This window comes from Macrotis lagotis, chromosome 5 (genome assembly GCF_037893015.1).
Source record: "Macrotis lagotis isolate mMagLag1 chromosome 5, bilby.v1.9.chrom.fasta, whole genome shotgun sequence".
Taxonomy (NCBI): domain Eukaryota; kingdom Metazoa; phylum Chordata; class Mammalia; order Peramelemorphia; family Peramelidae; genus Macrotis; species Macrotis lagotis.
In genome coordinates, this window is record NC_133662.1 from 13,343,270 (window position 1) to 13,368,798 (window position 25,529).

General features: G+C 34.5%; 1 protein-coding gene across 1 annotated transcript in view; it reads left to right on the plus strand.

Annotated features, from left to right (window-relative positions):
- The window catches only part of LOC141489202 (dynein axonemal heavy chain 8-like), a 395,310-nt gene that overhangs the window by 283,547 nt on the left and 86,234 nt on the right, over positions 1–25,529 (plus strand). The window contains 1 exon segment of the mRNA XM_074189981.1: positions 3,551–3,669. Within this exon segment, the coding sequence (XP_074046082.1) occupies positions 3,551–3,669 (119 nt within the window).

The following is a 25,529-nucleotide window of genomic DNA, read 5'->3' on the forward strand; positions in this document are numbered from 1 at the left end:
TTTTTAAGTAACTATGTTAACCACCAAATAACACAAATCATTTTAGTTTATTTACTAAAATTTATTTTGAAAATAATGTTTGTTTTTTAAAATGTTATTATTTCTTTTTCTCTAAGAAATCACTCAATTTTTTTACATTGTTTTATGCTTAGAGGAAATTTTAATTTTGTTTTCACTTTTAATAAAAATAATTATTTGATGTCAAATACTTAATTAAATAAAATGCCAATTCCCTAAGTATTTGAGATAGCTTGAAAATGCTAAGACACATAGCTCAGCTTTTTGAAAAATATAACTCTTTCAGAACATAGTACTATATATAACACTAACAAATGTGAGTCCTGATTCAAAAGTTAAATTGCCATCCAGAAGTTATCTACTTCAAGTCACTAATTATAGCTACCCAGTCCTTATTCAATGCCTTAAAGTTTATAAAGCTCTTTAGTACTTTATGTGTGTTAACTCATTTTATCTAGCTAGCAGTAATGAAACCATACTTAACAAAATAAAAAAAATCTATCCTGCTCTTCAAAAGCTCCATATAAAGAGAATTTTCATCCTCTTGAATAAATCACTGTGTTCTTTTGATACAGTGGAAAGACCTGGGGTCCAAAAGACCTTTGGAGAAAACTAAATGGAAACAGAAAGGGTTATTTTTTTCTCAGCAGCACATGTCATATACACAAAAACTGAACATGTAATAGTATATAAAAACCTCAAAATCAAATGTGGAAAGGCATAAATATTAAATGTATTTTTTTGGAACAAAATGCTCTAAAACTACATCCTACAAAGGATAGTGGAAAGATGAATTAAAAATTGATCAAAACTAAATAATCTAAAGAATTGATGGGTCAATGAATAAATGTTAGAAACAATCAAAAATTTCATTTAAGAGATTGACAAAAATGAGACAACATACCAAAATTTATGGAATGCAGCTAAATCAGTACCCAGGGGAAATTTTTTCTCTTAAATTCTTTTTTTTTTTTTTGCTTTTGGAAGGCAATGAGTTTAAGTGACTTGCCTAAGGTCACACACCTAGGTAATTATTAGGTGTCTGAAGTCAGATTTGAACTCAGGCCCTCCTGACTCCAGGGCAGTGCTTTATCCACTGTGCTACTTAGCTTCTCCCTCTTAAATTCTTATATCAAAAAAATGGAAGAAAAACAGATCAATGAATTGGTGTTGCAAATAAAAAAAAACCTACAATACCTAGAAAAAAATCAAATTAAAAACCCATAATTGGGCACCAAATTGGAAATCCTGAAAATAAAAGATGAAATTAATAAGACTAAAAGTTAAATAAAAACATTCTATTGAGCTAATAAATTATGGAGCTAGTTAAGATAGATAAGCCCTTGGTTAATTTAATTTTTAAAAAGAAGAAAATATCCAAAATCAAAAAGGAAATGTGAAATCATCACAAATTAAGAAGATGTTAAAGCAATCATTTGGAAATATTTTGCCCAATTGCACATCAGTAAATCTGACAATCTGAGTGAAATAGGTGAATATTTACAAAAATATAAATCACCTAGATTAACAGATTAGGAATCAGATTTATTAGAAAAAGAAATTGAACAAAGTACTAATGAACTCGATAGGAAAAAATCCCCAAGGCCAGATAAGTTCTTAAGTGGATTCTACCAATTATTTAAAGATCAATTAATTGCAATAGACTATATGATTACTATATACTATATAATACTATATAAAACAATTTGGAAAAGCAAGCAAAAGGAGTTCTACCAAACCCTTATGATACAAATAAGGTACTGATACCTAAATCAACAAGATCCAAAACAGAAAGAAAAGCATAGTCCAATTTACCTAATAAATTTATATATATATATATATATATATATATATATAGATAGATAGATAGATAGATAGATATTCAGTATCATACCAATCAAACTACCAAAAAATTATTTTATAGTTAGGAAAAAATAACAAAGTTCAAGGAAGCTAATCTAGCAATACCAGATCTTAAAACTATATTATAAAAAATGTAATCAACAGAACTATCTGGTACTGACCAAGAACTAGAATGGTTGATCAATTGAATCAATTAGATTCACAACACTGTAGTCAATGATTGTGGAAACCTAGTGTTTAATAAACCCCAAACCCCCAAAATCTGGAATAAAAACTCCATCAGTTGTAGAGTGACTGAACAAGCAATGAATGCAATGAAATACTATTATACAATAGGACATGATGAACAGGTTGATTTCAGAAAAAAAAAAACTGAAAAGATTTGTATGAATCAATACCAAGTGAAATGAGCAGAACCAGGAAAACATTATTCACATTATCAGCATCACTGTGTGATGATCAACAATGAACAACCCAGTTCTCAGCAACACAGTAATCCAAGATAAGTAAGGATTTGTAAGGACTCAGTAAGAAGAATGCTATCCATATCCAGATAAAGAACTGATGGACTCTGAATGCAGATCAAAGCATATTGTTTTCACTTTATGTTTTTCATGTCTTTTTTTTTCCTTTTGATCTGCCTCTTCTTTTACAACTGTGACTAATATGGAAAATGTTTTGAATTTATAACCTATACCAAATTGCCTACCATTTTCAGAATAGGGGAGGACAGAGAGGTCAAGAGAAAAATTTGGAACTCAAATCTTATAAAAAATGAATACTAAAAGTTGTCTTGACATATGATTGGGAAAAAACTATTTTTAAAAAATGCTTTGCAAACCTGTCAGAAAAATAAGAAATTTTGTTACCTTTTCAACAACAGAATAAGAATGATTTAATGTTGTTCAGGGTAATACAAATTAGAACTCTGATATTTCCCATAGGATAACTTTTTTCTTATTTTTACAGGAAAAAACTTAGAAAATCATTCATTAATATTTTAAATATAATTATTTCCTTTTGGTAGTGGTGGTAGTACCCATTTTTTCATGCATCCTTATTATTTTAATATGACCAAAGACCTCATGAAGTAGAAGTAGCTTTAACTTCTTTAGACCTTTTAGAAGGCTTAGGGTTACTAGCACAAAACTCTCCTCTACTTGAGAAACTTTTCAAAAAATACATACTTTTGCTACTAGATCAGTGGCATCCTTTTTATATGGAAAAGAATAATATGTCTATTTCATCATGGAAATATTGCTAATTTCTCCTTAAATATTTAGATCACTGATAATTTTTGTAATCTATTGCTAGTAATACTTATGATCTCAGGAAGTTTAGCCCTCTTTCTCTTATGTTTTTATGAAGATAGTTTTAACCTCAGGAACCTTTAATTATATTTTGAGGACCTACTGACCTAAAGGATTACTAAGGGTCAGGAGTCCAAATAATCTGCTACAAATGGAAAAAAAAAACTGAAACTATGAAATAATAATAAATTATTCAGGAAGAAAAGACAATCAGCTTTGGTATTTAATAGCTCTTCACTCTCATGGTATTGAATAATGATCAAATAAAATAAATAGTAATGATGATATATCAAAAATATATGGAAAGTTCATACTAAAGTTATAGACATAAATATAATTATATATATTTTACTTTATAGGTATAGGCGAAGAGCACATGTGACTCCCAAATCTTATCTCTCCTTTGTAAATGGCTATAAGAATATCTATGCAGAAAAATTGAAGTACATTAATGATCAAGCTGAACGAATGAACATAGGTAAGAAGATTAGTCTTTTTATAGAAAAGTCCATGCTCTTTGAAGTTGTGACTGAAAATCCCTTGTGCATCAGGATGGGATCCATATTCTAAATGTGTTCATTAGAAGGATACTCTTAATATGTGTTCTTGGGGGCAGCTAGGTGGTGCAGTGGATAGAACACTGGCCCTGCAGTCAGGAGTACCTGAGTTCAAATCCAGGCTCAGACACTTAACAATTACCTAGCTGTGTGGCCTTGGGCAAGCCACTTAACCCTATTTGCCTTGCAAAAAACTAAAAAAAAAAAATATGTATTCTTTATTTACAAGGAAACTCTTGGCAATCATTTAAATCAGAACAGCAAGAAAGCTCAACTTCTGAGCCATTTCTCTTACCCTGAGGTCATGATAAAAGCCAGGATCTTTCTGGTTCACTATGGCAATTTTGTATAAATCTCAGTCTTGTAATTCACAAAGTATTCATTAAAGTGGGATCCTAGACTTACAACTACAAGGGTTCTCAGAGGCCATTTAGTCCAATTCCTGATTTTACAGATGAAAAAACTGAGGCTCAGAAAGGTGAAATAACTTGTTCAAGATAACACAGGTAAGAAATGACAGAGACAGGATTTGAAACTATGTCCTCTTACTTCCAAGGCAGTGCTCTTTACATTCATTTGTATTTTTTTGTTGGCAGTTTAATTTGACTAGGTACATAATCATGCTAACCGAAATTCAAGCTAAAGGAAACAGTTGAAATTAAAGTACCTTGGGAGGAGTGGGGAGGCATGGAGCCAAGATGGTAGAGAAGAGGCAGGGACTCACCTGAACTCTCCCAAATTTACCTCCAAACAATTTTAAATAACATCTCAAAATGAATTCTGAAGCAACAGAACCCACAAAAAGACAAGGTAAAGCAATTTTTCAGTCCAGGATAATTCATAAGATTATCAGGAAAGGCCTGTTGTACCAGGGTGAAAGAAGAGTATAGTCAATACATACTACAGCAATGTAAGCCATATGCCAAAAAACATCAGAGGTAATGAAGGCAGTTATCAGAGCTCTCAGCCCATAGCTCATAATTGGGGTTGAGTAACAGATCAGAAAAAGATTACAGGAGTCTTTGCTGGTACTGGGTGCAAAACTCTGTTGCATTCCCTATACTCAGATCTAGGTCAAATTCCTAGGATAGCAAACAGAGCCTGTAGGACAGGGGAGTGGGACCCTGGTTACAATTCCATAGTAGAAAAAAATGCTTGTGGTTCACAAAAGAGAGCACAGGTCAGGAGAGTAGCAAACATATCTCTCCTTAGATCACATTGCCTTGAAAAAAGTGAAAATTTACAGACCTTTTAACAAGACTATCTCTAAAAATAGCTACAAAAGAAAGACTTCATGCTTGGGACAGTGTCCCCTTTATTGTTTAAATTAAAATTTAAGAAATAAAGTGGAAAATTTAGGGAACAAATAAAAAGAACCTAACCATAGACAATTATTAGGATGACAGGGAAGATCAAACACGAACTCAGAAGGAGATAACAAAGTAGAAACTACTACATCCAAAGCCTCACAGGAAAAATGTGGAATGATCTCAGATCAAAAAAATTAATTTCTGAAAACACTCAAAAAGGTTACTAAAAATCAACTAAAAGAGGGGGGCAGCTAGGTGGCGTAGTGGATAAAGCACCGGCCTTGGAGTCAGGAGTACCTGGGTTCAAATCTGGTCTCAGACATTTAATAATTACCTAGCTGTGTGGCCTTGGGCAAGCCACTTTAACCCCATTTGCCTTGCAAAAACCTAAAAAACATGAACTAAAAGAGGTTAAAGGAAAAATTCAGAAAACAAATAAGAGATGCAAGAAAATCTTGAAGAAAAAAGAGTCTACTACTAAAGGAAATAAAACTATACTCAAGAAATATCTTAAAATAGAAAAATGTTATCTATCTCTAGAGAAAGAACTGATGAATATTAATATATTATCAACGCATATTTTTTAAAACTTCCTTTATTTTTCTTCTTGTTGGTTTTGGTCTGTGTTTTCTTTCATAACATGACTGATATTGAAATATACTTTGTATAATTGCACATTTACATTCTGAATCAAATTTCTGGTCTTCTCAAAAAATTGTTTTTATATTCAATTGGGAAAAATAAAACTAAATACAATTAAACTCTTAAAAAATAGAGAGTAATGTTCTATACTAAAAGGAATGCTTGTCCTAGGAAAATTATCAAATAAACATTATAATATATTAAAAGATTTATGTATTTTGAACTATTAGAAGAGCTCAAGTGCTGAAGATTGGGATGAAAAGAGATGAAATCCCAAAAATATGGACAAATACCCAGGGTCCATCTTGGGGGCTGATTCTGAAAAACCAGGGACCTGTATTTCTCAGCCTGTCTTTAGCATCATGGAATCTTTAGGAATTTGGAATTAGAGAAGTCAAAGTAACTTTTTTAACCTGATTCATATTCACCCTTTTTTCAGGACCCTTGAAGACTAAGGGAAAAAGTCCTCACTAAGAACTTTCCATCCATAAAATATGATGCCACTCTCATTAAAATGTAGCCTTTGTTACAATGACCTTTCTGGAATAATCCTAGTTGTTGCCTCTCCACCTTCTTAGTTTTATCACAAAATTTTCTGTCTCCCCAACCTCTATTACTTTTTTGTCTTATACTTCCTGCTTTGATAATAAATTCCTGTCTCTGTTCTCATATGTGGTGCCTTCCTAACCATGTGATCAGTCCTGTCTTCATCTTTGATTCTAATTTCTTAGCCTCAACTTCAGGCTTATCTGATACAGTACTTGTCCAGTTACTTACTCTTTTTACCTTGTCACAGGTTTCCAGACCTAGTACATGATAGGTCAGACCCAAATATATCCTAGAGAGAGTACCCAAAACGTATACATGTGCTGGTCTCATGATCCTACCAGTTTATAGGAATATTGGGTGTTAGGGACCTAATAATAAATGCTGATTATGATTTAGAGCAGGACTTTTAAACCTCAGAGAGAAAGGAAGAGGAGAAGAAATGAAAGAAAGCATTAAGCACCTATTATGTACCAGATTTTGTGGAAAGTATTTTACAAATCTGAAAGTTGCTTTTGTTGCCTCCATTTTACAGTTGAGAAAACTAAGACAGATGAAGTTCAACAACTTGCCCAAAACCATACAAGTTATCAATGGCTTTAGCTAGATTTGAACTCAGTCTCCCAGATACTAGGTTGAATGCTCTACCTACTATACCACCAGCTCAGGCCCATGAACTTAGCTTTAAAAAAATATTTCGATAGCTAAGTTTCAATATGATTGGTTTCCTTTGAAATTCTATATTTCTTCAAGTAAATGTCCTTCAATTGGGGAATGGCTTAACAAATTGTGGTAGAACACTACTGTTTATTAGAAACCAGGAGGGAAAAAGAGGTCAAGATGGCAGAGAGAAGACAGGCACAGTTCTAAAGTCTCCTGATCTCTCCCCATCTATCACATGAAACAAACCTCTTAACAGAAATCTGACCCACAAAACCCAGAAAGAAAAGCCAGGAGAAAGAACATCTACCTCAGGATTTGTCTTGGGCAATTCCCTGCAGGTGAGTCCCATGCAGAGGGCAGATAAATCCCAGATCAGCCAGATTAAAAATCAACTAAAAGAGGTTAAAAGAAAAATTAGGAAAACAAATAAGAGATGCAAGAAAATCTTGAAAAAAGAGTCTACTACTAAAGGAAATAACAAAAATATACTCAAGAAATATCTTAAAATAGAAAAATGTTATCTATCTCTAGAGAAATAACTGATGGAATATTAATAGATTATCAAAGAATATTTGTTAAAACTTCCTTTATTTTTCTTCTTGTTGGTTTTGGTTGAATTGGAGCCAGGAAGCCTGAGGGCCCGAGAAATGGACCTGCTTGATCAGCAGTGGGGCTAGACTGCAGGGGCTTCAGTCAACTAGGGAGCAGAGGCACTGATGTTGGCACTAACCATCTGGAGCTTGCCAACAGGGCTTGGGGGGGAGAGTTCCAGTGCAGGAGTGCTGCAGACACCATCCCTGGGCTCATCTGGTCTGAGTATCTCTGAGTCCACACCTCCATTGCAGCTGAGGCCTCTTCCCAGAACAAACAATTACATAATACTTCTGCCTCAGGCACAGGTGTGTGAGCAGAAGAACCAGCCCAGCTGACAATAGGGAGAGGGATGACCTCATCCTAGGGTAAAGCCCACCAATGATAGAAGGCAAAAGAATTCAATAGCTTCAACCCCTCCCTTCAAGCTAAGGGAGAAGGCCTCAATCAAGGTCACAGACACTCCAGAGAAGGCAACCAGGACCTTCTACTGGCCAGCCATAGAAATTGCACTCAGTGAGTAAAGCCTCTAGAGATCTGAAACCCCTGTGAACCAGCCCCTCCCCAACAAAAGGTCTCAGTAAAATGAAGAAGGGTCAATGGAAAGGCAGATGCATAGAAAAATTTTAAGGAAAAGACCCTAAGTCAGAGAGACCTAGAACCTCTGAGGAGAATATAATCTGGTCTCTAGCAGAGAAAGACTTCCTTGAAGAAATAAGGAAGGAGTTTAAAAATCAACTGGAAAATTTGGGAAAGACAATAACTTGCAACAAGAAAACAAATGCTTAGAAAACACAATTGGTCAAATATAAAATGAGACTAAATCTCTCAGATTCTCAATTGGGCAAATGGAAAGCGCTTTCAAAAGTAGAATTGACCAATTGGAAAAGGAGTTGCAAAAAAGATTAATGAAGAAAACTCCTCCTTAAAAAAAAGAATGGAGTCTTCAGAAACTGAGACTTCATGAGACAGCAAGAGCCTGCTAAATAAAATAAAAAAAATAGAAAAAAAAGAAGAAAATGTAAAATACCTCATCAGCAAAACCACTGACCTCAAGAATAGGTTGAGGAGGGGCAACCTGAGAATTATTGGACTTCCTGAAAACATTGAAGAGAAAAAAAGCCTGGACTTAATATTACAGAATCTAGTCATAGAAAATTGCCCTGATATCATGGAACCAGAGGGCAAAGTAGTCATTGAAAGAATACATCTATCCCCTCCAGAAAATGACCCTAAAATGAAAACACCAAGGAATGTTGTGACCAAATTCCAGAACTATCAGATAAAAGAGAAAATCCTGCAAGCAGCCAGAATGAAAGAATTTAAATATCAAGGAGCCATAGTAAGGATTATGCAGGACCTGGCTGCATCAACATTAAGGGATGAAGGGCCTGGAACAAGATATTTTGAAGAGAAAGGGAGCTTGGAATGCAGCCAAGAATCCACTATCCAGTAAAGCTGAGCTTTCTCTACCAGGGGAAAAAGATGGACATTTAGTGAAATGGAAGAATTCCAAAAATTCCTGATGAAAAGACCAGAGCTAAATAGAAAATTTGGACAGCAAACCGGAGGTTCAAGAGACACATGAAGAGGTAAAAAAAGGGGGGGACAGTAAAAGAAAAAACTCCTATCCAATAAGTCAATAAGTTGATACTGGCTATATCCCAGCATGGGGAAAAAGATTCTCATAGGGGCGGCTAGGTGGTGTAGTGAATAGAGCACCCGCCTTGGAGTCAGGAGTACCTGGGTTCAAATCCGACCTCAGACACTTAATAATTACCTAGCTGTGTGGCCTTGGGCAAGCTGCTTAGCCCCATTGCCTTGAAAAAAATCTAAAAAAGACATTCTCATAAATCTTGAGAATTGTAACTCTAACAGAGAGAATATGCCTAGGCAGAAGTGATGTACATTCATGACCTATCCATGAGACTGCTATCCAATGGGATGTAACTGGCTTTAACCCCACTTGGGAGAAAGACTAATAATTCTGAAGAGTTTTAACTCCATTAGATAGAATGTATTTAGCTAGAAGTGACAGATACTCAGAATTTTCTATGACCCAGATAGAATGATTTTAAAAACATTACCTCCTTAAAAAGGGGGACAGGAAGGAGATGGGAGGAGGGAGGGGATTGAATGGGGGGTAAATCTCATTACACTAAGAGGTACAAAATACCAATGGTAATAGAGGGGAAGAAGGGAGGAGATGAGAAACACCTGAATCTTCTTCACATCAGACTTGGCTTAAGGTCAACTTATATACACACACTCTGTTAACTTAAAAAACATCTAATGCTTCAAGTATTAAAAGGGGAAAAGGGGAGGGGGACAGAGGAAGGGAGGGGAAGGGGGAAAGGGGAACTAACAAAAGGAAGGTAAGGGAAAAGGGGAAAAGAGAATGGGGAAAGAAAGGGGAGGGGTGATATAGGAGGACAAACACACTGAAGGGGGTGGTATTCGGAAACAAAATACTGGGGAGTATGGATAAGGAGGGGAAAGGGGGGAAAATAGCATGGAGAGCAATAAAGAATTAGTAATCATAACTTTGAATGTGAATGGGATGAACTCTCCATTAAACTGTAAGCAAAAAGCAGAGTGGATTAAAAACCAGAATCCTACAATATACTGCTTACTAGAAATTCACTTGAACCAAAGAGATACAAATAGAGTAAAGGTAAAAGGTTGGAACAAAATACACTTTGCTTCACCTGAAGTGAAAAAAGGAGGTAGCAATCCTTATCTCAGACAAAGCAGCTGCAAAAATAGATAGCATTAAAATAAATAAGGAAGGAAACTATATCCTCCTAAAAACCATAGACAACAAAGTTATTTCAAAACTGAATATATATCCACCTAACAGGATAGAATCCAAATTCTTAGAAGAGAAGCTGAAAAAACTACAGGAAGAAATAGACAGCAAAACTCTACTAGTGGGAGACCTCAACCTTCTGCTCTTAGATCTAGATAAATCGAATCATAAAATAAACAAGAAAGAAGTTAAGGAGGTAACTAGATTGTTACAAAAAGTAGATATATCAGACTCATAGAGGAAATTGAATGGAGATAGAAAGGAATATACCTTTTTCTCATGGAACTTATACAAAATTTGACCATATACTAGCACATAAAAACCTAATGATCAACTGCAGAAAGGCAGACATAGTGAATACATCTTTCTCAGATCACAATGCAATAAAAGTCATATGCAATATTGGGCCAAGGAGATATAGACCCAGAACCAATTGGAAACTGAATAACCTCATTTTAAAGAATGTGTGGACCAAAAAATAAATTATAGAAAGAAATAATCATTTTATCCTAGATAATGACAATAATGAAACAACATACCAAAACCTATGGGATTCACTCAAAGCAGCTCTTGGGATATATTATATCTTGAAATGTTTACATGAATAAATTAGAGAAAGAGGAAATCAATGAACTAAATATGCAACTAAAAAAATTAGAGAAAGAACAAATTAAAATCCCCAATTAAATACCAAGTTAGAAATTCTAAAAATTAAAGGAGAAATTAATAAAATTGAAAGCAAAAAACAGATGAAATAATAAATAAAACCAAAAGTTGGTTTTATGAAAAAAATTGATAAACCTCTGGTCAATTTGATTAAAAAAAGAAAGAAGTAAACCAAATTGCTAGCATCATAAATGAAAAAGGTGAACTTAACCACCAATTAGAAGGAAATTAAATTAATAATTTGAAATTATTTTGCCCAAGTCTATACCAATAAATTTGATAATCTAAGTGAAATAGATGAATATTTACAAAAATATAAGTTGCCCAGGTTAAATGAAGAGGAGATTAGATACCTAAACAACTCTATTTCAGAAAAGGAAATTTAACAATCAATTACTGAATTCCCTAAGAAAATATCTCCAGGGCCTGTTGGATTCACAAGTGAATTCTAAAAATCATTTAAGGAAGAATTGTTTCCAATTCTATATAAACTCTTTGGAAAAATGGGGAAAGATGGAACCCTGCCTAACTCTTTCTATGAAGCCAATATGGTGCTGGAAGTGTTGAAACAGAGAAAATTATAGACCTATCTCCCTAATGAACATAGATGCAAAAATCTTAAATATAATCTTAGCAAAATGACTACAACAAGTTATCATTGGAATAATACATTATGATCAAGTGGGATTTATCCTAGGAATGCAGGGTTGGTTCAATATTAGGAAAACTGTTAGTATAATCAATGATATCAACAACAAACCTATCAGAAATTATAAGATCATATCAATAGATGCCGAAAAAGCTTTTGACAAAATACAGCACCCATTCCTACTAAAAATACTAGGGATTGTAGGAATAAATGGACTGTCTCTTAGAATAATTAGCAGAATCTATCTGAAACCATCAACAAGCATTATATTCAATGGGGAGAAACTAGAGGCATTCCCAATAAGATCGGGGGTGAAAGAAGGGTGCCCATTATCACCACTACTATTCAATATTGTATTAGAAATGTTAGCTTCAGCAATTAGAGAAGAAAAAGAAATTGAAGGAATTAGAATTGGGAAGGAAGAGACAAAACTCTCACTCTTTGTAGATGACATGATGGTATACCTAGAGAATCCCAAGAAATCATCCAAAAAACTACTGGAAACAATTAACAATTTTAGCAGACTTACAGGTTATAAAATAAACCCTCATAAATCCTCAACTTTTCTATATATGTCTAGCAAGATACAGCAGGAAGAGCTAGAAAGAGAAATCCCATTCAAAGTAACCTCACACTATATAAAATACCGGGGAGTCTGTTTGCCAAGGCGGACTCAGAAACTTTTTGAAAACAATTATAAAACATTTATCACACAAATTAAATCAGATATAAATAACTGGGCAAATAGCAACTGCTCATGGATAGGTAGAGCTAACATATTAAAAATGACAATTCTACCAAAACTACCAGTTTAGTGACCTACCAATCAAAATTCCAAAAATTACTTTTATGAGTTATAAAAAGTTGTAAGTAAATTTATATGGAGAAATAAAAAGTGAAGAATTTCCAGGAATTTAATGAAAAAAGTGCAAAAGAAGGGGGCATAGCCCTACCTGATCTAAAATTATATTATAAAGCATCAGTCATCAAAACTGTTTGGTATTGGCTAAGAAATAGAGTGGTGGACCAGTGAAATAGACTAGGTACAATGGCAGGAAATGATTATAGAAATCTGCTGTTTGATAAACCCAAAGAGCCCAGCTATTGGGATAAAAACTCTCTCGGATAAAAACTTCTGGGGAAAACAGGAAGTTAGTGTGGAAGAAACTTAGATTAGACCAACACCTCATAACTTATACCAAGACAAGATTTACAGGATTTAGGCAAAAAAAACCCAATACTATAAGCAAACTAGATGATCAAGGACTAGTTTACCTGTCAGATCTATGGAAAGGGGAGCAGTTTATGTCTAAGGAAGAGATGGAGAACATCACCAAAAACCAATTAGATGATTTTGCTTACATTAAATTAAAAAGTTTTTGCACAGATAAAACCACTGTAACCAAGATCAAAAGAAATGTTAGTAAATTTGGGAAACAATCTTTACAACTAATGATTTTGACAAAGGACTCATTTCTAAAATATATAGAGAAATGAGTCATATTTTTAAAACAAAAAGCCATTCCCCATTGACAAATGGTCAAAAGATATACAAAGGCAATTTACAGATGTGGAGATTAAAGCAATCCATAGCCATATGAAAAATTGCTCTAAATCATTATTAGAGAAATGCAAATTAAAAGTTTCTCTGAGGTACCATCTCATACCTCTCAGACTGGCCAATGTGGCCAAAAAGGATAATGATCATTGTTGGAAGGGTTGTGGGAAATCTGGGACACTATTACACTGTTGGTGGAGCTGTGAACTCATCTAACCTTTCTGGAGAGCAATTTGGAGCTATGCCCAAAGGGCAACAAAAATGAGCATACCCTTTGACCCAGAAATACCACACACTACTAGGTCTATACCCTGAAGAGATGCTGAAAAAACGTAAAAACATCACATGTCCAAAAACATTCATAGTAGCTCTGTTTGTGGTGACAAAAAATTGGAAATCAAGTAAATGTCCTTCATTTGGGGAATGGCTTAGCAACCTGTGTTATATGTATGTCATGGAACATGTTCTATTAGAAACCAGGAGGGATGGGGAATTCAAGAAGCCTGGAGGGATTTGCATGAAGTGATGCTGAGTGAGATGATCAGAACCAGAAAAACACTGTATACACTAACAGCAACATGGGGTTGATGTTCAACCCTGATGGACTCGTTCATTCTATCAGTGCAACAATCAGGGACAATTTATGGCTATCTGCAATGGAGAATACCATCTGTATCTGGATAAAGAACCGTGGAGTTTCAACAAAATTCCAGGACTATTCCCTTTAATTTAGGAAAAAACTGATATCTTATTGTCTTATCTTGTTATCTCTTATACTTTATGTTTCTTCCTTACGGATATGATTTCTCTCTCATCACACTCAATTTGGATCAATGTACAACATGAAAACAATGTAAAGACTGACAAATTCCTTTCTGTGGGGCTCGGGGGAAGGAAGTAAGATTGGGAGAAAAATTGTAAAACTCAAAATAAATAAAATCTTTAATTAATAAAAAAGAAATTCTATATTTCTGTTCTTAGAGGGAGTCCATGAGCTTCATATGACATAAAAAATGTTAAGAGCCCATTCTCTGAAGTCATATATTTAGGAGTATGTACATAGTCTTAGGTAGTTGATAATTTTAGTTAGATAATGATCACTTAGAATTGTGTGTTCCTCAGGGTTTGGTCCTGACTACTTTTCTTCCACTTTCTTGATCTCATCAGCATCTGTGGATGTCTCTTATTACCATCTGACAATTTTCAAATCTGCCTTTCCTGCCCCAATTTCTCTCTACAGACCATTCTCACATCTTCAACTGTGTTTCAGTGATCTCAAATTGGATTTCCAGTAGTTATCTTAAACTTATCATAACAGGACTCATCATCTTTTCCCCAAAACCTTCCTTCTCTCCTTCCCTTTAACTGTAAAGGGCAACACTATCCTCCCAGTTCTTCAGGCTCCCAATCTTAGGTATCATCCTGGACTCCTGTCTCTTACCACCTCCATATCCAAACTGTTGCCAGGGCTGCTGGTTTCATCTTTGCAACATCTCCTCAGACATTTCCATCACTCTAGTGCATATCCTCATTACCCCATAACTCAGTTGCTACAATAACCTACACAGGTAGGTTTACCTGTGTCTCTTCATTCCAATATATTTTTCAATCAGCTACCAAAGTGAAATTTTCTCAAATGCAAGTCTGATCTGGTCACCTACACACACTTGATAAACTTCAGTGGTTTCCTGAGCAAATATAAAATACTCTGTTGGACATTCAATGTCCTTTATGACCTAGTCCCCTTTCTTTTCAGTCCTCATAATACCCTTCTCTTTGCACTAATGACATGAACCTCTTGGATGTTGCACTAGCAGGAATCACCAACAACTCTGAATTCTGAGCATTGTCTCTGGCTCTCTCCCATGCCTGAAAGACTCTTTCTCCTGCACTCCAACTACTGACTTTCCTTTAAGTCCCCTTGAAAATCCCATTATCTTATGGAAATCTTCCCAAACCCTTCTTAATTTCAGTGCCTGGATTCAGGAACATCAAATTTAAATCTGACCTCAGATACATATTAACTTTATGATCCTGGATAAGTCATTTAACCCTGTTTGCCTCAGTTTCTCATCTATAGCATGAGTTGGAGAAAGAAATGATAAACCACTCTAGAATCTCTGCCAAGAAAACCCCAAATGGATAGAGCACCAGCCTTGGAGTCAGAAGGACCTGAGTTTAAATTTGACCTCAGATACTTAATAATTACCTAGCTTTGTGACCTTAGGCCTTGCAAAAACCAAAAAAAAAAAAGAAAAAAGTAAAATCCCAGTTGGGGTCAAAAAGAGATGGACCAACTGAGATAACTGAAAAACAACAATGAATAGCTTTGTTTTGTATACATTTGTTTGCGTGTTAACTTGAAGGCTCCTCTAAGACAGGGACAATGTTGACTTCTTTTTGTATTCTTATATAGAGTATGGAGAATAATTGTTTATTGAGTTAAATTGATTTATAAATATGCTTTTATTTTTATTATTGTTCAGTAGTTCAGTTGAGATGAGAAACTGAGGCAAATAGGGTTTACTGACTTACCTCGGGTCACATACTCAAGCAAGTATCTGAGATCAGATTTGAACTCAGGTGTGTTGACTCCTGGCCCGACTCTCTATCCACTGTGCCCCCTCACTGCCCATGCTTCTATAGTCTACACTAACTCACCAAGATGCACTAAGTTTTTTGAGAGGTAGTTTGTTGGAGTGAAAGGTCTGGCAGGTTCTGCTGCAACAACAATTGAACACACACACACACACACACACACACACACATACACAAACAAACAGAGTGCTTAGACCTTGGAGAATTGTAAATTCTTTGGCCTTGGAAACCCCTCAAATAAAGAAATACAGAATGCCCCTTGACATTCTACTTCTTAACTGAGAATCACAAAGTGAAATGCATGAGTCAGAAGTATTATGTAAATTGTCCTGGTTCTGCTGAACTTCACTCTGTATCAGTTCTTACAAGCCATCCCAAGTTTCCATCTTTATCATTTCCTATCTTTATCATTCCTCACAGCACAGTAGTGTTCTATTTGTTCACTCTATGCCTCAATTTGTTCACTAATTAATGGATATTAGAACTCTTAGAATCACTATAAATATTTTTGTATATATTGGTCTTTTTTACAAGGAACTTTCCTTGATTTTTCTGAGTTATAGACCTAGTAGAGTGGATATCACTGGGTCAAAGAGTGTGAACAATTTAGTAACTTTTTAGTTATTGTTCCTCACATTTTCTAAAGTGACTCAACCAATTAATTTGCCTCTTTTTCTGCATCCCCTCCTACATTTGTTACTTTCACTTCTGGTCAACTTTGCCAATCTGATGGGTCTCTTCCTACCTTTCTAGTCTGCCCCTTCCTCTCCAATCCAATAGTAAAAATCTTGCTGCTCCTCCTATGTAACCCTTTATTGCACATCTTTGTTATTTGACCGACAGTCTCCTCTACCTGGAATTCTCCTCTTCTTTTTTTGGAATTATAGATTTTATTTATTTTGAGTTTTACGATTTTTCCCCTAATCTTACTTCCCTCCCCCACAGAAGGCAATTTGCCAGTCTTTACATTGTTTCCATGGTATACATTGATCCAAATTGAATGTGGTGAGAAAGAAATCATATCCTTAAGGAAGAAACATAAAGTATAAGAGATGGCAAGATCAGACAATAAGATATCAGTTTTTTTTTCTAAATTACAGGTAATAGTTCTTGGTCGTTGTTCAAACTCCACAGTTCTCTCTGGATGCAGACAGCCCTAAATTGTACCTGATTGTTAAACTGATGGAACAAGCAAGTCTATCAAGGTTGAACATCACCCCACCATGTTGCTGTTAGGGTGTATAATGTTTTTCTGGTTCTGCTCATCTTGCTCAGCATCAGATCATGCAAATCCCTCCAGGCTTCGATGAATTCCCATCCCTCCTGGTTTCTAATAGAACAATAGTGTTCCATCACATACATATACCACAGTTTGCTAAGCCATTCCCCAACTGAAGCACATTTACTTGATTTCCAATTCTTTATCACCACAAACAGGACCACTAGGAATATTTTTGTAAAAATGATGTTTTTACCCTTTTTTGTCATCTCTTCAGGCTATAGACCCAGTATTGGTATTGCTGGATCAAAAGGTATACACATTTTTGTTGTCTTTTGGGCATAATTCCAAATTGCTCTCCATAAAGGTTGGATGGGTTCACATCTCCACCAGCAATGTATTAGTGTCCTTTCCAACAAATTAGTGTCCCACATCCCTTCCAACAATGGTCACTGTCCTTTCTGGTCATATTGGCCAGTCTGAGAGGTGTGAGATGGTACCTCAGAGAAGCTTTATTTTTCATTTCTCTAATAAGTAATGATTTAGAGCAATTTTTATATGACTATGGATTGCTTTGATCTCCTCATCTGTAAATTGCCTTTGCATATCTTTTGACCATTTGTCAGTGGGGAATGGCTTGGTTTTTAAAAAATTTGACTCAGTACTCTGTATATTTTAGAAATGAGTCCTTTGACAGAAACATTAGTTGTAAAGATTGTTTCCCAGTTTGCTACATTTATTTTGATCTTGATTGCAGTGGTTTTGTCTGTGCAAAAGCTTTTTAATTTAATGTAATAGAAATCATATAGTTTGTTTTTGGTGATGTTCTCCATCTCTTCCTTAGACATAAACTGCTTCCCTTTCCATAGATCTGGCAGGTAAACTACTCCTTGATCTTCTAGTTTGCTTATGATATTGTTTTTTTATGTCTAAATCCTGTAACCATTTTGATCTTATCTTGGTATAAAGTGTGAGGTGTTGGTCTAATCTAAGTTTCTTCCATACTAACTTCCAGTTTTCCCCAGAAGTTTTATCTGAGAGAGTTTTTACCCCAATTGCTGAACTCTCTGTATTTATCAAACACCAGATTGCTATAATCATTTCCTGCTATTGCGCCTAGTCTATTCCACTGGTTCACCACTCTATTTCCTAGTCAATACCAGACAGTTTTTATGACTGATGCTTTATAATGTAATTTTAGATCAGGTAGAGCTAAGCCACCTTCTTTTGCACTTTTTTTCATTGAATCCCTGGAAATTCTCAACTTTTTATTTCTCCATATGAATTTACTAACAACTCTTTCTAACTTGTTAAAGTAATTTTGTGGAATTTTGATTGGTAGGACACTAAACAGGTAGTTTAGTTTTGGTAGAATTGTCATTTTTATTACATTAGCTTGACCTATCCACAAGCAGTTGACGTTTGCCCATAATTTGTATGAGAAGTGTTTTGTAATTATTTTCAAAAAGTTTCTGAGTCTGCCTTGACAAATAGAGTCCCAGCTATTTTATATTGTCTGAGGTTACTTTGAACAGGATTTCTCTTTCTAGTTCTTCCTGCTGTATCTTGTTAGTCAAAAGTTGAGGATTTATGAGGGTTTATTTTATATCCTGCAACTTTGCTAAAATTGCTAATGGTTTCCAGTAGTTTTTTGGATGATTTCTTGGGATTCTCTAGGTATACCATCATATCTTCTGCAAAGAGTAAGAGTTTTGGCTTTTCCTTCCCAATTCTAATTCCTTCAATTCCTTTTTCCTTCTCTAATTACTGAAGCTAACATTTCTAATATGATATTGAATAGTAGTGGTGATAATGGACATCCTTGTTTCACCCCTGATCTTATTGGGAATGCCTCTAGCCTGTCCTTGTTGAATATAATACTTGTTAATTGTTTTCAGATAGATATTGCTTATTATTCTAAGAAACAGTCCATTTATTCCTACACTTCCTAGTGTTTTTAGTAGGAATGGGTGCTGTATTTTGTCAAAAGCTTTTTCAACATCTATTGATATGATCTTATAATTTCTGATAGGTTTGTTGTTGATATAACTAATTATACTAACAGTTTTCCTAATATTGAACCAACCCTGAATTCTTGGGAAAAAATCATACTTGTTCAAAATATATTATCCTAGTTATCACTAGGATAATTGTTTTGCTAAGATTTTTGCATCTATATTTATCAAGGAAATAGGGCTATAATTTTCCTTCTTTCTTTTAACCCTTTCTGGTTTAGGTATCAGCACCATATTGGTGTCATAGAAAAAGTTAGACAGAGTTCTGTCTTCCCCTATTTTTCCAAAGAGTTTATATAGATTGGAACCAATTGTTCCTTAAATATTTGGTAGAATTCATGAATTCTCCTCTTCTTTTTTCCTACCTCATGGCTTCCTTGATTTTCTTCAAGTTTCAACTAAAATCTCACCTTCTACAAGAAGCCTTTCTGAATCTTCCTTCATATTAGTATCCATGAGTGCCTCCTTTCTGGGATTATTTCCCAATGACCCTGTATGAATTTTTTTCACATTTTCTCCCTAATAGATTATGAGCCTCTTGAGGGAAGAGAATGGTTTATCTTTCTTGGTATCTCCAGATTTTTGCCCAGTACCTGGAACATAGTAATAAATGTGTATTGTAAGATAGAGCCTCAGAGTTGTTTTAAGTTGCATCTCTCTATTAGTGATTTAGAACATTTTTAATAGCTATTGATAGCTTGGATTTCTTCCTTTGAAAAAAATGCCTTTTATATCCTTTGTTTCATTTATCAGTTGGAAAATTATAAATGAGTCAATGGGCATGAATGTGAAAAGTCCCAAATAACAGCAAAAAATGAATTTTTTATATTCTGAAAGATAGGAGATGGTTACTGACATGAGAATTATTTCTAAGTTAACCAGTTAACCATTCATATGCAGTCAATCAAAAACAATACCAAATTAAATGAAAGAAAAAATAATATATATTCAAGGCAACTACCCTATTTAAACAATCTGTTGACATCAGAAAATGAGGAACAAATTAAAGAATAGACATTGACTCAGATTATCAACATTTCTTTCTTTTTTAAAAAATTAATTTTTGTTTTCCTACTACATGAAAAGATAGTTTTCAGTAATCATTTTTGTAAAGGTTTCAGTTTAGCATTTTTCTCCCTTTCTTCCCTTCCTTTCCCCCTCCCCCCTCAGAGAGTAAATATAGGTTAGACATATATAACTATGTTAAACACATTTCCATATTAATAATGTTGTGATAAATGAATCAGAACAAAAAATTAAAACAGAGGGAAAAACATAAAAGATAAAATGTTTTAAAAATTGAAAATAATAAGCTTCTGTCTGCATTCATAATCCATAGTTTCTTCTCTGGATATGGATGGTATTGTCTATTCAAAGTCCTTTAGAATTGTCTTTGATTATTGTACTGCTGAGATGAGCAAGACCATCATATTGAAAGTTGTGACTCTAATTATTAAAAAAACCCTCTGATAATAAATATCTGCATATATATGTAGGAATATATAAATATCAAAAAGTAATATGTGAAACCAAACCAGTTAAGCTCATTCCCTCCTAACCTAGCACAATTCATGCCATTCTCTGATCAAAACTATTAATGGAATAGGTAGCAGCATAGAATAAAAGTTCCTTCTCTCATCTTCTTGTAGGAGTCCAGATTATAGGAAAGTTCTAAGTAGAAAATAAATCAATCTGTTAACCAGTTATTTTGCCATCTGTTCAACATTTGCCTTTAACACCTAGCAGATGTTTACTGAGTATCTATAATAAGGCACAGTGGGAAGATGATAATAATTATGATATTAATTATATCCTTAGTAGCTTTTATGCTATGTCTCTGTTCAATTCTATGATAGTAAATACATCATGCTGAATATTTACCTACCATTCTTCTTCTTGTCATTGGCTCATTCACAACTTTAATTTAATTTGATTCAGTCAATTAGAAAGCATTTATTAACCTCCAACTAAGTGTCTAGATACTGTGCTAGACACTGAAGATTAAAGAAAGAATTAAAATCTCTTGGGAAGATTATATTCTATCAGACTCAAATCTCTCTAATTGAAAGGGTTAAATAACATGATCATCATCAGCTTTGGAGAATAGGAAAAATTGAGCAGAGAGAAAATAAGGAGTACGGGATGTGCTAGACTCCTCTGTTAAATTTTCACAAGTTTTACAAGTTAAAAATCAAGGCATTATTTGTTGTTTTGTTCATAATTATGTGTTACTAACAAAGAATTGCCCTGAGATGTGACATAAAAGCTAATAGGGGCAGAAAAGGAATTGGACTGGTCATATGGCAAAAATAAAGACAAACCAATGGAAGGCCTATATGAGCTATGGTTACCCAAGTGATGTCTGCAGATCAAGAGAAAGGGCTTAAACATACAAAGAAGATCCCCTGAGGAAGAGAACTAAGGAGTGGACAAGGATCATCCAAAATGAGAAAGGGAAAGAAGTAATATTCATTATAAAATCAAACCAATTTGACCCTTAACATACAACAATTTTTTACTATTTTTCATAACAATTAGGAAAGCTAGAGCTCAGTAATAACTAGTATGTTTGTGGAATTTAATTTGATTAAATCTTTCAAGAACTGTTTTCAAAGATAGAAAAATTTTGCTAATATTTATAAAAATTATGACTTTAACATCAGTCTCATTTAAATGACAAACCCTAAAAATACAAAGATAAAAATCTAGAAATATAATCAACTTGAACAAATTGTTGTTGTTATTTTTAATAGTTGAATAAAACAGTTTCATTTCCTAGTAAATTTACCTTAGTGACCATTCTGATTCTTGATATCAGTAATAACAGAAGGGTCTCCTTTTCTGCTTTTCCATTACCCAAGAAATGTCCTCTGGTGATAGGGAGTATTCTTAGTAGAAGGGGAAGGACCTCTTCTAGGGAACTTAGTCCTTAGCATAGTATTTTACTGCATTGTTTAATATCTCCCCCAGTAGCCATATTTGTGTTATGTTTGACTACAAAACCACCAACAACAACAAAAAAGTACACACATACACACACACACACACACACACACACACACGTATATATACATTATATATAAACAATAACAAAGTAAATATGTATATATAAATTCCTACTAAATTAAGCTAATTTAATGCATATAGTATAAAGTAGGCTCAAATTACCAGATAAGGCAAGGAGTCCTTGGGAGGAATGGCATTGGAAACAGCAACAGCAATGGTCACCTATTACTGAATTCTTGGGCATTTCATGACCTTCTCATCACAAACACAGTCTTCCATTTACCTAAATGCAATAAAACTTCCTGAATTCACCCTCATAGAAAACACTGGCATCTAATAAACTATGTGATTGTGAGAAGAGAGAGACAGGATGTGAGAGTGACAAAGGCAATGTATGTTGCAAAATTCTGGACTGATCACAGACTCATCCTCGCTAAGTTGAATATTCACATCCAACCCAAGCAGCAACCCCAAGGCAAAATGACTACCAGAAAAATTAATGTCAGAAGGTTAGAGTGTCTCTCTGACCAGGATTAGTTTGTTGCTAACTTGGAGGGAAAATTGAGCCAACTCACAGTTGGCAATAGTGGAGTAGAAAGAGTGGGCAGTTTTCAGAGATCTGGTGTACAGCACTGCTTTAGTTCACCTGGGCAGAACATTCACAAACATCAAGACTGGTTAGTTCATACATTTCTAGGAAGGCAGATGAAATTCAGTTTTATGCAGACAATAACAAACCAAAATGCTTTTATGATGCCCTAAAGGCTATTTATGGGCCAAAGACCTATGGTGCATCTCAACTACTCAACTACTGATGGATCCACATTGATTAACAATAAGGACATGATCCTAGAGAGAGATGGGCTGAATGAACACTTCTAGAGTGTTTTTCACAGACTATCAATCAACACAGAAGTCATTGATCATTTACCTCAAGTTGAAGTCAATTAGTCTCTAACTGAAATTCCAACAGAAGAAGAGGTTTTGAATGCCATTAGGTTCCTTTCAAGTGGCAAAGCACCTGGTACTGATTCTATTCTAGCTGAGATCTACAAGGTGGAAGGTCTATTGCTTATCCAAAAACTGACTGAAATTTTCTAGGGTTTATGGCATGAAGAAGTAATTCCCCAAGAATTCAAGGATGCCTCCATCATCCATCAATATAAAGAAGTGAATAAATTGTCTTTTTCCAATTACATAGATATTTCTTTTTTAGTCATTGCTGGTAAGATTCTTGTCAGAGTCCTTCCTAATAGGTTGATCCTTTACCTGGAAGATGGTCACCTCCCTGAGAGCCAACATGGCTTCAGAAAGGGTCAGAAACAGTTGATATGCTGTTTGCTACCCAACAACTCCAGGAAAAATGCCAGGAACAGAAGAGGTCTGTATAAAATATTTGTAGATCTGACCAAGGCCTTTGATACCATCAGTCATGAGAGTTTATGGAAAATTATGTCAAAATTTGGTTGCCCAGTGAAGTTTATTGGTATTGTGCGTCAATTCCATGACAGCATACGTGCGCAGGTTGTGGAGAGTGGACAATGCTCTTGAGATTTTCCAATCACCAATGGAATGAAACAAGAATGGGTCCTTGCTCCCATGCTTTTTAATATGATGTTTTCAGCCATATTATCAAACACCTTTACTGAGGAGGAAAATGACTTCAAGGTCAACTTCTGTACTGATGAAAAATTCTTCAAATAGGAAAGGCTACAAGCCAAGATCAAAATAGAGGTAGTTTTGGTGCAAGATCTTCTGTTTGCAGATGACTGTGCACTCAATGAGACTTCTGAAGCTGACATGCAACAAAGAGTCTCTGCTACTTGTGCTAATTTTGATCTAACAATTAACACCAAGAAAACTCAGATGCTCTATCAGCCAGCATCACATTATTCACATATGGAACCATAAATTACAGAAAATAGAGCTCTGTTTCAACAAACATTTAAATGCTTGCTATGTGCTAAATACTTGAAATCTGAGGAAATCAAATTGATTCTGAATCCTTGCTGTAATTGATTCTATTCTGTAAAATTATCAGTATGTTTTTAAATCACCTAAACCTTGGGGTGGCTAGATGCCACAGTGGATAGAGCCCTGGAGTCAAGAGTACCTGAGTTCAAATCTGGCCTCAGACAGTTAATAATTACCTAGCCATGTGGCCTTGGGCAAGCCACTTAACACCATTTTCCTTGCAAAAACCTAAAAAAATAACCTAACCCATGTTTCTTTTTCTCTGAATTAATCTCAGAGGATGTTTTCCTCTCCGAGCTAAGTTTTTTTCCATAAATCATCTTAATTCAAAGAAATATATTTTTTCTATACAACTTAGCTGTGCATGTATAATTAAGGGAGAGCTGTTTTCTTATTAACAGGTCTTGCAAGGACCAGGTAGGCATCAGTAGGTCTGTTATTTCTACAACACTGGCTATCCTTCAGAAAAATCTAGACTGTTTCCTCTTTCCTGTTTTCCTCTGACTCAGTAACAATGCAGGTAGACACAATCAGTAAACTTTTCATATCAGCAAAATGGTGTTTGTTTTTCATTCTTTGTTTTTGAAGAAAACCAGTAACATCACAAGGGGCTTTCTTGCATTAATATTGAATTTAATTGAGATGAGTTGTGAAAGGTTATCAACTTCACTTTCCCTTCCACAATGATCAAAGTCCAATGGCAAGACAAAAAAATCAAGATAAATGGTGATGGAAGAAAGGGTTGTTATTAGTCTTACATTCCTGACTTCCATTCAATCATACTGCTTCCCACCATCTATGATACTTCAAAATTTGTGACAAGTCACATTGTTATGCTTCTTGTTCTTGCTTCTCTTGTACTTCTAGAAACTATATGAAGGCTAGTAAGCCATATTTGTCATCTTTTTACAAACTTAGGAGTTGAGAGACTCCTTTTAATTGATCATCACTAGCCTTACCAGAAAATTAAATGTGCTTAGAAATTTGTGCCTCAGTTTACCATGATTTTCAACCTTGTAAGATCACAGATCAAAAAAAAGAGAAAGGAGAAGGAAGGAAGGGAGAAAAGGAAGAAGGGAAGGAAGTAATCCCTACTTTTGAGGAGCAGTAACATAGGATTTATGAAAGAGTCTATTCTAAAGACACATTACAATGGAAACAGGTAGATAGAGATGAATAAGAGTGATCATTTGTTTTTATAAATTTAATCTTATTTTTTAAATGCAAAATATTTATTTATGGAATAAAATCTGTGAACTTTAATCTTATTTTTTGAAATTAATAATAAGCATTTATTTTTTCTCTCATCCCCCCCAAAGACTCCTCCTTCCCAAATCCTTGTTTTTCAGAATCAAGCAAAATAAATTGCCACATTGACTCATATCCCAAAATGTACATTTCACTCTGTACTATATATATATATATATATATATATATATATATATATATATATATATATATATATATATATATATATATATATATATATAAGCTCAGTGAGGATAGTACTTCATGTTCACTTCTCCAGAATCAGT